Source organism: Diadema antillarum, unplaced genomic scaffold, assembly GCF_040938485.1.
Source record: "Diadema antillarum isolate AM-2024a unplaced genomic scaffold, OU_Dant_1.0 seq00001569_RagTag, whole genome shotgun sequence".
Classification (NCBI taxonomy): Eukaryota; Metazoa; Echinodermata; class Echinoidea; order Diadematoida; family Diadematidae; genus Diadema; species Diadema antillarum.
The window spans coordinates 574,392-588,916 of record NW_027272290.1 but is presented as its reverse complement, the minus strand read 5'-3'; the positions used below and the strand labels follow the sequence as shown (position 1 = coordinate 588,916).

Sequence of the window (14,525 nt, the reverse complement as noted above, 5' to 3'; positions counted from 1 at the left end):
ATATTCTGGTAAACACTGCTAAAAAGAAAAACAAAACAAAAGAATGTACCGTTATCATATCTAAAGTTCCTAATAAAAGGGATTATCTATACTGTTTTTATACTACCCTCTCAACAAATACATCAGTTTATAGGTTTAAACAAAAATTACTCTGTTCATTTACAATATTATTTATTATAATGTATTATAGTGTACCAGTACATTGTTTTTGCATTATCTTTCATTGTTGGATGGAAATAAAGCGACATTGGCGTGGCATAGGCGTTTTCACCGTAGCGTTTTCACCGGAAAATGATGAATAATTGAAATATACGGCAAAATCTACGATAAATCTACGCTCTACAAATTCTTTGTACGGCGGTTAGTCTCGATTCAAAAGTATAGGGATATAACAACGAGACCAAATTGGTTAAAAATTCATTTATTATGACTAAGCTACTCATTTGGAAATGCTATCATAGCTTGATAAGCATATCTATACCCGACAAACAAAATGACACCAAAAAGGTTTTGCCACCTCAGGTGGTACCAATATCTGGCCTGGCCCATGGACTATACCCTATAAGGTCATTGTCACGAGACATGTGCCTTGTGACTTCAGTCTTAGCATACATTTCCGGTGCCAGGTAAAAATGTCAGAGGTAAAAATGTCAGAGGTAAAAATGTCAAAGGTAAAAATGTCAGAGGTAAAAATGTCAGAGGTAAAAATGTCAAAGGTAAAAATGTCAGAGGTAAAAATGTCAGAGGTAAAAATGTCAAAGGTAAAAATGTCAGAGGTAAAAATGTCAGAGGTAAAAATGTCAAAGGTAAAAATGTCAGAAGTAAAAATGTCAGAGGTAAAAATGTCAGAGGTAAAAAATGTCAGAGATTTTTACATCATTACATTGAAATTTTTACCTCTGACATTTTTATCTCTGACATCTTTACCTCTGACATTTTAACTTCTGATAATTTTACTTCTGACATTTTAACTTCTGATATTTTTACCTCTGTCATTTTTACCTCTGACATCATTACCTCTGACATTTTTATCTCTGACATCTTTACCTCTGACATTTTTATTTTTGACATTTTTACTTCTGACATTTTTTACCTTTGACATTTTTACCTCTGACATTATCACACCGAACCACATTTCCAACATCATGCATGAATACTATTTCTATAATGTCTAACATGCGTGCGATAATACCATACTCGGTATTTTTTCCAGACATGAGGAGTCTGCAAAAACATTAAATTTAAGCAAACACATTCTAATTCTATTCGTCCGTTTTGTCAGCAAACTTTTATAAGTTCCTATTAGTGAATAAATACTTGTTTCATTATAGCTAAAAAATCAGCAAATCGTCTTTCCATTTCACAGCCCAAACTGCGCGTGTATATATACCATCACATAAATGTCAGCTTAACCCGTGTATAATGTCGAATGTCATGCGAAATCAATGCTCGCTATAACATAATACGCCGTTTTCGTAATGTGTTCAAATTTATGGATGTTTCGTTTCCGGGAACACAAAGACAAGTGATCCATTAATCTGTTAACCTGCTCTTCTCAGGGGCTGATCCAGGAGTTCCGGAAAGTCAAGAAAAAATAAGGGGGGGGGGGGGCGCCCGATGCATCCCCTCCTGGATCCGCCACTGTTTCTTGAACGAAATTCCATGGCTGGAATCCAGTTTGCCTGTGTATATTGTTGCTTTGTCGGACAAGCCTCGGACCGAGCTTTCAGGCAGTGCCAGTATCTAGGGAAAACGGCGCCCGGGGCAAGCGCAAAAATTGCGCCCCTAATTTCTGAAAAAGTGTTCAACCCTAACCCCATCCCGGTAGGGACTTTATTTGTTTGTTTGTTTGTCTTTATTTCCGTCTTCATATAAAAATACACACATTACAAGTTGCATATACATTGCATATACGTACAGAAGAAACGGGGGATTGCCTGTTCAGTGATATTTTCAAAATATGTCTGTTCTTCCACATGGTTCCGATATAATACGCTTTAAACAAAGTCCACATGATATAACTGAGGGTGATTTAAATGTTTTAAAAAGTCATAGATTTAGGACTTTGAGCCTCCTCTCGGGGGACGGGTGGGCCCCATGCATGGGGGAGGTGCTCATGAAATTCAATCGAGATCATTTCACCCTAGCTTAGGCTGCTTCCTGCCAAGTTTTGTGAAAATCTGTCAAGGGGTTAATACTTGATCATTTTTCAATTTCTTAATTATTTTGTTTCTTCACCTCTTCCTACTGAATCTCTTTGCTCTCTATTTAGCTCCTCATTGAGAACAGAATCATGTATTAATACAGACGTAGATGTAGTGCGACCACTTTCAAAACTTTGAAAATGCTCAACAAATCAGTGAAATCAGTAGAGGGCCTCTGCCTTACAAAGATATCTTTCACATTCAAGGCGTTGGATATACTAGAAGGCCTGGCGTTGGATATACGTACTTCTTGGTATTTTAGTAGTAGGCCTACTGTTTTGTGTGCCCACAATGTACGTCTTGTACATTTCATCACCAACTAACACGTTAGTGTATGTATAGGATCTCTACACGTACCATACACACACGTACACACACACACACCCGTACACACACGTATGTACAAATGATTCGATCGGGTGTGTGACCACAGTATGTCGTCAGCATAATATTTGAGTGTTGAGTTTCTCGAAATTGGTGAGTGAATAGACAAGCAATAATACTTTTATGTCTTTTTAAATGCTGTTGAAAAAGATCATTCTCAATTTAATCTAAAAGCCAGCGATCATATCGCAGAGTATGAGTGCTTCGTGACAAATAACGGTGTACGAGGCGTACTAACCCATTTCAGCGCTGGCTACATTTTAGTCCCATACGTTTACATTTGTGTTACACACTGATATAGCTGCCATGTCCCAGAGCCACAGAGCTGAGCAGAGCCAGAGGGGTTCATGCAAACGTCATCATGGTCATGGAATATAAAAATGCAATGAGTAGGTCCTGAGCTGAGGGATCATCTATTCAAATTTGGTGCAGTAACTTTAAATTATGTATACTTGGCGACATGAATCTGAATGTATTTGTTTTTGCATGCTGTGTATTTTCTCTTCTGGTTGTAAATTTATGGTTTTATGAACATGATGAAGTATTGAATAACGAGTCATGTCCTTCAAATTCAAAACTCATGCTGAAAAAGACAGTAGCGCCTAAGTCAGTAGACAGAAAGATCCGTCTGTCCGGAGGAGTCTTTCATTTTTTTTTTTTTTTTTTGACGTTATCGCTCTCCCCTGGAGGGGACCCGTGAAGCCAGACGCAGTCTCCACAGAACATGTCCCCAACGACCAGATGCAGACCGATCTTTCGGTCAACTATAAACTGATAAAGTCAGTAGAGTTTTAATAGACTAGTCTGATTAATGATTTGAAAGGATGAAGTTTTACAATCTAGTGACAATGCAGAGTTCTGATCTGTCAAATCTATCACTTCAAATATTCCTCCGTGAATGACTAGGTCTAGCTAGTTTTCATGTTATCATTTTGTTTTCCGTGTAGACGGTCAAACCAATTCCCAGTACCGGTAGCAGCCCTGTGTATGAAGCGGCTGGCAGCCTTTAAGCAATCTCTGTAATAAAATATATTTTCTTCTTATTTTTTTTTTTCAATTTATCGGGGGGGGGGGGTACAAAAAGGAACTCTTCCCATTATTATTATTATTACAATTACTATTATTATTATTATTATTATCATCATCATCATCATCATCATCATCATTATTACAAAAGGACTGCCTGACACATTTTGGTCCTTCTTGGACTTCTTGGATATTTTATGAGTTTATTGATCTACATGTATTGATCTAATAAAATGTGATCTTTTCCGAAAAAGATATAGTATTTGTTTGTTTGTTTGTTTTTACAGTTTTTGCCAATTGAAAAAAAAGAAGGATGCTAAAACATGTATTTTCCCCCCTTGCGGTACATAGAGTACAGATAGTGTACAACACCTACATTTGTCAGTGCCAATGGCCACCTAACTTTTCTCAGTATTTCACTCTGTTTAGCTGCCACAGAGGCTAGACTCCATTCTGAGATCTCTCTGCTGGTGTCTATCTGTGCTCTCTTTTCTGTTAATGTGTTTGAATGTCATAATAGACTTTAGGGCAAACAAAAATGATAACTACAATTAGCAGAGAAACTATTAAAAAAAAAAGGATGATTGTGCACAGGGTAATTTTAGTGATTTTGTGATGTTGTGACCTCTTTGAATGCTGGGAACATGCATGACATTGTGTTTATGTATTGCAGGCATGTTGTGTACACGTGTACACTGGTTGTTGTGTTTTGTACACATAATACAACTAATTCTGCAGCAAACTGTCTGTAGTGGTCTGCTGTCCCAGGGGTCGCACTTAACTTTTTTTTTAACTAGCCAGGCGGACTACTTAGAATCAATTTTGACACTGAAGCAATATTTTGGCTAGCCAGACGGACTAGTTACTTCAGAATTTTATGATTTTTAGCTAGTCCGACATGATTTTGGGTGGCCAATGGCCAGCGGACCATCGCCAATTTCGAACCCTGTGTCCATATAAAGACCACTAAATTTGGCTGAATTCATGAATAAAGCTATATGTATACGCTGACTGATGCATCTTTGATAAATTCATCCAATTCTTCATTTTATCAAGTAAATGCAAATCTTGTGAATTGCCATTGCTGAGAAAATGACTACTAAATTAGGCATTGTATTTTTTTTTTTAATATATTATGTGCATGATGAATGATGCTGTCAGTCATGAAAATTCTTAATGTAATTGCACAGGTTTATAAAGCACTAGCCTGATCTGGAATATGAGTATTTATTGCAGCCCTCTCCATGTCTGTTTGTGTTTGGTGCGATGTTTGAAATATTTGGACCAGGTAATTGAATTGTATTCTAGTATGGGTTTTATTTATCATACAATATTGTATTCTAGTATGGATTTTATTTATTACACAATATTGTATTTGCTTGTTAGAGTCAAGGTGACAAACTGCAATTCTGCTAGAAGCATGTAGTGCTCTGTAGCCATCATGTGATTGTAGTGATTTCAGTTTGATTTGATTTGCAGTATAATATTATGTTGCATAATGTCAATTTGCAGTGTTGAGTGGGAAAATCCCAGCAATCCGAGTGCCATGGCTGACAAACCAGTGAAGATTGGCTCTCGGGTCGAGATTGTGGGAAAGGGCTGGGTCGGAAAAGTCGGCTTCATCGGAACAACCCATTTTGCCCCGTAAGTACACCTTCTGGACATGATATCTGGACATTTTGAAAGGATTGTGTGTGGATAATCTTTTGACACCACAATTTTTCTTGTTATCCTAAAATATTTCCTATGTACGTGTAACCAGAGCATCTCCATTAGACTTTATGAGAGAGAGAGAGAGATATGAGTTGAGTTTATTAACAACATACATTTGAATATGATCACATGATAACATGAAATTCCATAGGGTAAGATACAATAACATGAATTTTTTTTTTAAAATGAGAATACAACGATTTTGTACAAGGTTCTTACAGCTATGCAAGAATATATTTTACATACCGGTACTAATATTTATCTTACATAAGAATACATGTGGTATAATAGATTTAATTTCGTTGTGATACATTTATCACTGAAAAGGCAAAGAGAATGAATAAGTATGTAATGTAGACATATATGCATAGACAAAGGTTCTGAAAATAGAAAAACAGAAGATAATGTTGTTAAAGGGGGAATCATTATTTACTAGCAACAAAGATTTGAACACTGCTGTATTAAAAAGATTAAATCTTGAAATCCTCATGCATTTGAGAAACCACTTAATTGTAATGTAGTGAATGATTATTTCTTGTGTCTATCACTCATTTAGATGAATGACATGTGAAACTGCAGAGTACAATGTATATCTAGCTTGTTACCTAAGGCACTCTATTGCCATTCTAACACATAGAGATTGTGCTTTTTTGTATATAGTGACAATAAGGTGATAACCAAATCTGAGCATTCCAGTTGTTCCTAGGGCAATCACCATCATATGTAACTGACAACAATTCCAAATGAAGCTGTTTTTATACAGGTCTGTGCTTGTACATTACAGTGGATTAATCCTCTTATTCTTACTTGCAACCAAACAGCATGATGTATCAGTGGTAAATTCTAAGGTAGTGGTCCTATGATCAAGATAGATGTGCTCTCTCACTCTACCTATATACATGTACAATTGTATGACAGAGAGGGGGGGGGGGGGGGGGATTGTATTTTCTTCATCATTCACATGCTTTCTCACCACAACTTCAGTCACATGACTGGTCTGTTGTTTAAAGATATTAGTTCAAATATTCAAAGAACCAATTTCCAAAGCTTATACATGGAGTGCATGACATTAAGCTGTATATGATATGGAGTGCCTGGTACATTAGGGCAGCATCATATTCATATATTTTACCATTTACAAAGAGCCTATTTTGCCACTATCACATGTCCTTGCTTTTCATTCTTTGTGCATCAGTGGTAAATGGATCGGTGTCATCTTAGACGAGCCCAAGGGGAAGAACAATGGAATTGTGCAGGGCAAGAAATACTTCTCCTGTCCAGACAACCATGGCATACTCATCAGACAGTCCCAGGTAATGTTCTTGGTAGAGACCTGCTAGTATTGTCATCATAACCCCCAACACCTTGTTCAGGACTCTGACAACATTAAAGGACAAGTCCACCTTCATTTACATAGGATTGAGAGAATGCAGCAATATTAGTAGAACACATCAGTGACGGTTTGAGGAAAATTGGACAATCCGTTCAAAAGTTACGAATATTTTAGGTACACTGTATCTGCGCAGTCACTGCTGGAAGAGAAGACTACTACAGTGTATGATATCACATGCATACAACTATATAAGGAAAATAAAAAGAGAATTTCACAAAACTTTACTTTTTAATAAAATGCACATTTCTTTGACTTGCTACTGACGTATGGGTAATATTATTCCCCCTACCTTCTGAAAGAGAGAAAGAAAAACAATTTCATTGTTTCACATGTTTTCATGAATTTTAATGTTGGTCAAAACCACATATATATGGAAATTGACTGATCTGGAGAAGTCATTCCTTGACTTCTTGCATCTCAAGGAATGTATTTTGTAATGATTGAATTAATATGGAGTGTGTGAGACCACCTTGAACTCCAAATAAAGTATGGCCTTATAGGGCAGACTCCTGCGCATGGAGTATGAGAGGTACAATTATTTTTTCCTCTCTTAAAAAAGGTCAATGTCTTGGATGACGGTGATAGGACCCCATCTCCTGTGACGTCACCTGCACCAGCGAGCAGCATCCCAAAGCCATCCACAAGCAAGGCAAAGGGAGACGTAAGTACATTGCCCTCTATGTGCCACAAATTGCCTGTCCCTAAATCCCTCTAACTCCAGCCCCACCCCCTTCCTCCAGTCCAAAATGACAGCGTATTAACGTGCTTCTGAGAAATGACTTACAGCCTCAGCTCCGCAGGTATCTTGCCACTTTTCTCCCCTGTTTTTTGTTTGTTTTTTCCTCTGAGCAAAACTTGTCATCAAATGAGATGTTACATGCTTCTGTCTTCAATTTGTTTGTATGCCAAATGCATGAGTGTTTTTCTTGACTTTCATTGTTGATGAAGACTTTGTGTGTGTGCGCGTGTGTGTGTTCATGTACTCGGTCTTTCGTTTTTGTTTTCTTTTGTGGCAGTCAGCAAAAATGAAGCAAAGGACATACAGTTTGAATGGCAGTTTGGATATTTCCAAAGCATTTCATTTGTGTGATGATAACAGTGGAATGTTTATTTTTGTACTTGTAGTGGGACTATTGACCAGCCATTACAAATAAGGTTGATCATGGACTGCTGACTACTTGGCGACAGAATAAGTGTTTTATGCTGTAGTTTAAAAAGTGACAGTTATACATGCATTATATTCACTTATGCTCCTCTTCAAAGCTTTGCTGTTTGGACGAGAACTGTACCTGCTGCAACTAGCAAAGGAACTGTGTCATGTTTTCAGTTTTAATCGTTAAAAAAAAAATAATAATCGTACATGTCAGCTACAAGGAGTCCTGTTTTACTGCCAAAGTTTCAATCCAGGCACACCAATCCTAAACCAAGTGTGTAATCCTGTCACTGATGATATCTACTCTTCATATAACTACAGACTGTGAAAAGGCAAGAATCGTCTGCTCTAATGTGTGTTATAAAAGCTGAAGGGATTGTTATGCTTTTCTACAATGTCTGTGTAGAATTGTTAGTTTTATATAAAATGCTGAGGCTTAAATGAACACTTTGAAATGTGTTTGTGTATGTCACAAACAGAAAGATTATCAGTGATATTTCTGTTCCCGTTTCTTTGGAGGGATGTTTGATATAGGTACATTAATAGTTTAATACGCTTAATGCAGATCATATTCTGGGTTTTTCTTTACCTTTGTTACTACTCCTGCAAAATGTGTTCATGGATTGTTTTATCATGGAGAATTCCATGTTGTGTGCTTTGTTCATGTGTGATACATTGTATGTTCATTGATTTGGCAAAACTGTCTGAAAGCATATCAGAAAAAAAAAAGTGTTCATGCTCCACTGCTTTATTTGCAGCAGAAAAGCAGAAAAATAAAATGTGACTAGGGATTAGAAATATACACTTAAATTCACATGTAATGATCAGTGAAGGTTTTGACATTGGCAACATGGAAAATTATAACGTCAGACAAGTTTGAAACATTTTCAGTCCATTAGCTCTGGTGGAAAAAAAAAAATGCAACTTAGAGTATAATGCATTGTGTCAGTCTAGCCATCACTACACAGTTAAGAGTTTGTGTGGTATCTCATTGTTATACTTTCAATTTCCTTAAATCCCACCGAGGATGTGATGGCATTTAGACTTGAACTAAAGTGCCACTACTCACAATAGTGTCATCTAATTTGGTAAATTGTCATCTAAATTGGTAAATTGTGGCAAGCACTACCTGCCAGCAATATCTGACAGTTCGATGATAAATCTTATTAATGACGGCCAGTCAACATACACAGCATGTATGATCTGTTGGAAAGTAAAATCATCATCTGAATGTGTGTAGCCTGTGAGATTGAATCCTCTGCATTGATTCTGATTTAGTCAACATTTCTTCTCCCAATGATATATCACACTGAACTCTTGCCAAACTTTTGAATAAAAAAAAAAATTGCTTCCTGCTTTCATGATAATACATGAGAATGTTGGTTATTTCGTACGTCCGTACGTCTGTACGTCCATCTGTACGTCCGTCCCGTTTTGTTTTTGTAGATATCTCAAGAACCGTGAGGTGGTTTTGCATCAAACTTGGTATGAGGGTATATCCTGGGGGGATGATACTTTGTTTAAGGGTCACGGAGTCAAAGGTTAAAGGTCACAGGTTATTTTGTGAAAAAAGGGTTGAAATTTCATGTTTTTCTCCATATCTCGCAAATGGTTCAAGGTATCTTCATGGAACTTTATAGTATATATGCATGTACCAATGGGCAGTGATTATCTAGGGAAGTTGGTGGTCATGGGTCAAAGGTCAGGGGTCAAAGGTCAAGGTCAACTCCTCAAAATATCACTACTTTCCTTATATTTATGCAATGCCTGAAGGATTTTTTAAAAACTTGATGTATGCATGTATAACCCAATATATATTCTGTGGGAAGTTTCTTGCCAAAAGGTCATAGGTCGAAAGGTCAAAGGTCAAGTGAAAGTGCTAAATTGCATTATTTTTAAATTTGGTCCATGAGTGAATTCAATAATGAAATGATATAGTCACTCAGGAAATTAGTATTTTGAGTATTTGGAGATTTTTAATCAAGTGTGATGCCATATTTCTTCCTCTAAATACCTCCACCCAACCTTCCTAGCTCAAAATGCTGTGTGATCAAAAGCTTCTTGATTTGATAGAGTTGCTTGTCCCACCCCCTTCGTATCTGGAGAAGAAATGAATCGTTCTAACCAAACCTTTTCACAGAGCGCTCTGGCTTCCAAGCAAGCCAGGGCGAGTTTGTATGCCAGAAAGTTGATGGAGCGTAATCTAGAGAAACAAGTGAGTTGCCCGCTGAATGTGGCACGTGATCAGCAGCATGCCCAGAACCATTTGCTCTTTGCATCTCATGGAAAACATGAATTTAACCTTTGACCTTTCACGATAGGTCACTAACATTCGACAGCGCACGTCCACACAGGTCTCACCTGAAATAACCAGTTTGTCATCGTTATATTTCAATTCACTGTCACCTTAAAGAATCAAGGCACACTTGTGCATTCTGCGTCATAGGTTTCATCTCCACTCACATGATGCTTTTCCATTCACATGTGCAGCATTATTGACAGATCAAGTCTGTCTTTTCAGTTCTCGAGCCCAAACCTTGACACTGCTTATAAAGATGGCATATCAAAGATTTCAGTTGAGATTAAGAAGTCATTACCTGTGAGCTTAGTATACAGCACCTCTCAGATTCTTCTTTTGAAACAAAAAAGCAACATCAAAACAAATGTGGAATTTTAGAGCTGATACTATGGATGATTCATGTATTTGTATTATTGCTATACAGTCATTGATAGATTAAATGTTATCTGAATTTTATTTTATCCAAATTTATGATATTCATGACCATATATTATAGTCACCTGCTACAATCAATATTGAAAGGTTTTAGAAAGAAAAAAAAATCATAAAGATACATTTTCGTGTTTTTCATCTATGAAAATCCCTGCTTATTGGAACCCTATTTGTCTTGTATAAACCCATTAGGATTTCAACTTATATATAATATCAAAAGCCATTGCTAAGCATTTTCAGAAAAATTCTTTTCAAGAAAATACAAGTAACTGCTGCCTGTCATAAAGTGCACAACACTATGGCAAGTGAAACAATTCATTTATCATACGTAAACCTTTGAAATTTCATTTTATGTACAGTGTAGATTTATAGCATTGTAGTATTTTATTCAAAGAATCATAAGTATGAAGCTTGCAGTGTCCTCGTAGTGAAAAGGAATTGATCTATATCCCAGAAGAAAGGGAAAATACTGGTAATAAAGAATTGTCATGCAAAACAAACCAACAAACAAACAAAAACAATACAAAACAAAACATACAATACTACCAGTACATGTTTCTAACATCTGAAAGAGACTCCAATCAAGGAACCTTCCATGAAGTTAGAAATGATTAATTAATTGAAATGAGGAATTTTGGAGACTAAGAACTAGATGCAAGATCCATTTATTTGTCCCTGGAGACACTTTTCTGATGTCTGTATTCACATGCTTGCTGTCATTTTCTCAGAATCATGCAACCTAATCTGCACAACCATACAATAATGTCACCTGCAAGTAAGATGCTATTATAAAACATGAAGGTGAATTTGTTGATTTATAATATCAGCAATACCATGTTATTCTATTTCATTCTCTGATGAACTTTTGTAATGCAGCAAATTGACAAAAACAGGAACACCTTGTGATCTCAAGTCATTCCACAAAATACAAAAAACGAGAAAAACAAAATGCTTACCTGTAACATGTATGTTTACCTTGGCAGCATGTGTTAACAAAGCATTAAAAAAAGATCATTGTAACAAAGCAGTCAAAAAGCCATCAGACATAGTGTTTGCCAACATTATAAAGGTATAGACACCAGCAGTTAGTGTCCACTCTTGGAAACTATGAATACTTTCGAGTATCAAATTTGAACACTTAAAAAAATTAGAGACATATCTCGTGAGCTTGTGGTTAAATGCATAAAGTCAAAATTCCTTCAGTACATTGTAGGTATTTGAACATGCTGATGATTCTACAACATTAAGCAATGTTCTGTGCATACACTATGTATCGTATGTATATGAGTCATATTTGTTTGTTCATTACTTACTCCACCACTTATTTGAGAATTAAGGACACCTGCACTGCGCAAGGCAACAGCTCCAGTAGGTTACTAACATTTGTCTGAAAAATCAACAATAAAACATTGCATGCTGCTTGCAGAAAATGCCATTTTTATTTCTTCCGTTGTTTGGCTTAGTTTGATGATTTATCCTCCCAGAATTTGTAACAAAGCATGCTTTTTCATTCTTGTTGATGTATTGTAATCAACAAGATATCAAATGCCATTGTTTGAATCAATAAAATTTCTAATTGTCCACTTCAATTAATAAGTTCATTTTTTTTTTCAGTTTGCTAACTGTACGTAAAGGCATCAATCACGAATGTAATTACATACTTAAGTAACCACAGTCGATTGAATGATTATAGTAGTGTGTATAAAATCTTGACACGAAAAATTTGTAATTGTTTTCAAAAATATATACTTTGAATATAAGCAAAGGGTAACTGCAGGTTGTATTTAGCCTGTGTATACTTAACTTTATGAAACAGTGGATGTCTTTTTAGAAACATTATTTATATTCCAACATTTATCTTCAGACAAAATATGCCCATAAATTGACTTTACAGCATGAATCAAATGTTTATTTCTGTGGAATGGGCTGTACATATAATTTGAAAATTCGTGAGAATACTCATTCACTGGCTTCATGCATGTTTTCATGGGGGCGTGGGTGTTCCTGTTGGTATCCTGCAGAGTCTACATGTATTTCATGTAGATAAAAATAGGGTGGATGGAGTTAACTGTACCCCAAGAAACTTTACCTGGAATTAAAGCAATGTTTTCTGAAAACTTGTGAAATATTGAGTGTTAGAGATAGGCAGAATGGTGAAATGGGCTGTCATTTGTATGGCTTAAAGATATTCGGATGTCCTCAGTAAGCAACATCATTAGCAAATCACAAAGTGGAAAATGTCTCTTTTGCTGCACAGGGAGCGTGAAGATGTCTGTTTTATGCAAACTGGTACAGCTCAAACACACTTACCAATCTTAACACATCTTGCTGTTGTAGCATTATGCAGAATGATATGTCTGCAAGTTTTACATGTGTACTGAAATCATCTTCTTTGTGTGTTGCTAACCAGCTAGGGACCAGTGATGAGTAGACACAGTGTGTGTTGTTCTACACACAGTGGGAAAATGATACGCAGAGATGTACGACTAAGTATCTTTCTGTTCTGGGTGGGATGGCATGGCTCATCATTTTGGATGTCGTTGCATCGTCGATTGGCATGGGTTTTGTTTTTTTTTTTCCTCTCCTTACATTCATGTGATCCGTTAGTCGTAGACGTAGATGTAGCCTTTGAATGTGATTTTTCTCGTGTGTGCACACCAAACTCCACTAAAACATAAACAGACAGGTGGCGGCGCCCGAAAATCTTCCATTCCATCCTTTGGTCGCAGAACCAGCGAGGCCACGACGCCGAAGAGAGTGAGTTTTCTTTTTACCCCATCTCCCAAACCTCTTATCCTTGACTAACCACCACCACTAATGCCTCAAACATTAGATATTATGCGAGCCAACAGCTCATGTACATGTGTAATCACCTTATATTTCAATTTTCATGCAATTAATTTATTGTAACCGTTGCCATTATATTCTTTCATGCTACGATGAAGCACAGTTGTACAAGTTAATTAAGCAGTTATGTTACGACGAAACATGCTTTTTAATGCAAGTAGTTCTATGTGGTGCTAACATGTTCATTTTGGTTCCATATTCTTATTTTTTGGGTCAAAAAAATTAGATGTACACCATAGATAGATGCAATATGCGGAGCATTGAGCAGCTTTCGAGTGATATTGAAAGTTTAATCTGCTTATTTTCTTTGCACTGCCGCTTTAGGAAGAAAGATAAAAAGATGAATTATTATGATTTCATGTAATTGAGAGAATGTTGTTCTGTGCAAAACTTTTTGTCAATGAGTTCAGTTGCTTGTTTAATTGTTTGTTAATATCATCCGTGAATTTGTCAATAAGTTTTAAATGTCCAGTTAATGAAAATTTCAAATGATCCTCTGCAAAAATGGTAAAGACAAAGCATTTTCATTTTTTTTCCTACTTAGTGCATACCAGTATGATGTACCCGAACCATTACTGTAGGACCAGACATTTTCGTGTGCATTTTAATTCCCGGAATTTCATGAGAGCCAATATTTGCGAAATTAAAATGCACACGAAAGTTTGTATCTACACTGCATGCGTAGAATACCAGTGGCAATTGGCGAAAATTTCATGCCAAGAAGACCGTCGGCTCCAATTCGCAAAAATGTGTTGTTTTACAGTATGCTGTCACACGTTCTAGTGCAATTGGACCGAGCCATCAAAATATTTCATAAATTGCAGTGGAATGATGCATGTCCATTGTACAATACCTGTCATATGACTCCTATATTCTTATCTGACTACTGTGTTATAGAGTCCTGATTGTAGGCCCACAGTTATCTGCACCATTTTTCACAGAAGTGATTACGCAGGCAATATGTTTCTCTAGTTTAAAAAAATAGGTGTATTATAGTTTTGTTATTTCCTCAAACTTGATGTTGACAACCATTTTTCCAGGCTTACTGTATCATACATAAGACAAGGCCCAAAT

The 14,525-nt window shown here is 36.4% G+C and overlaps 1 protein-coding gene across 1 annotated transcript in view; it reads left to right on the top strand.

The window, feature by feature from the left end:
* Positions 1 to 2,617: 2,617 nt before the first annotated feature.
* Positions 2,618 to 14,525, top strand: part of LOC139710807 (dynactin subunit 1-like) — a 64,276-nt gene continuing 52,368 nt past the window's right edge. The window contains exons 1-6 of the mRNA XM_071622715.1: positions 2,618 to 2,681; positions 5,127 to 5,258; positions 6,523 to 6,640; positions 7,280 to 7,381; positions 10,014 to 10,092; positions 13,291 to 13,361. Of these exons, the coding sequence (XP_071478816.1) occupies positions 5,161 to 5,258; positions 6,523 to 6,640; positions 7,280 to 7,381; positions 10,014 to 10,092; positions 13,291 to 13,361 (468 nt within the window). The 5' untranslated portion in view covers positions 2,618 to 2,681; positions 5,127 to 5,160. The remainder of the gene's footprint in view (positions 2,682 to 5,126; positions 5,259 to 6,522; positions 6,641 to 7,279; positions 7,382 to 10,013; positions 10,093 to 13,290; positions 13,362 to 14,525) is intronic.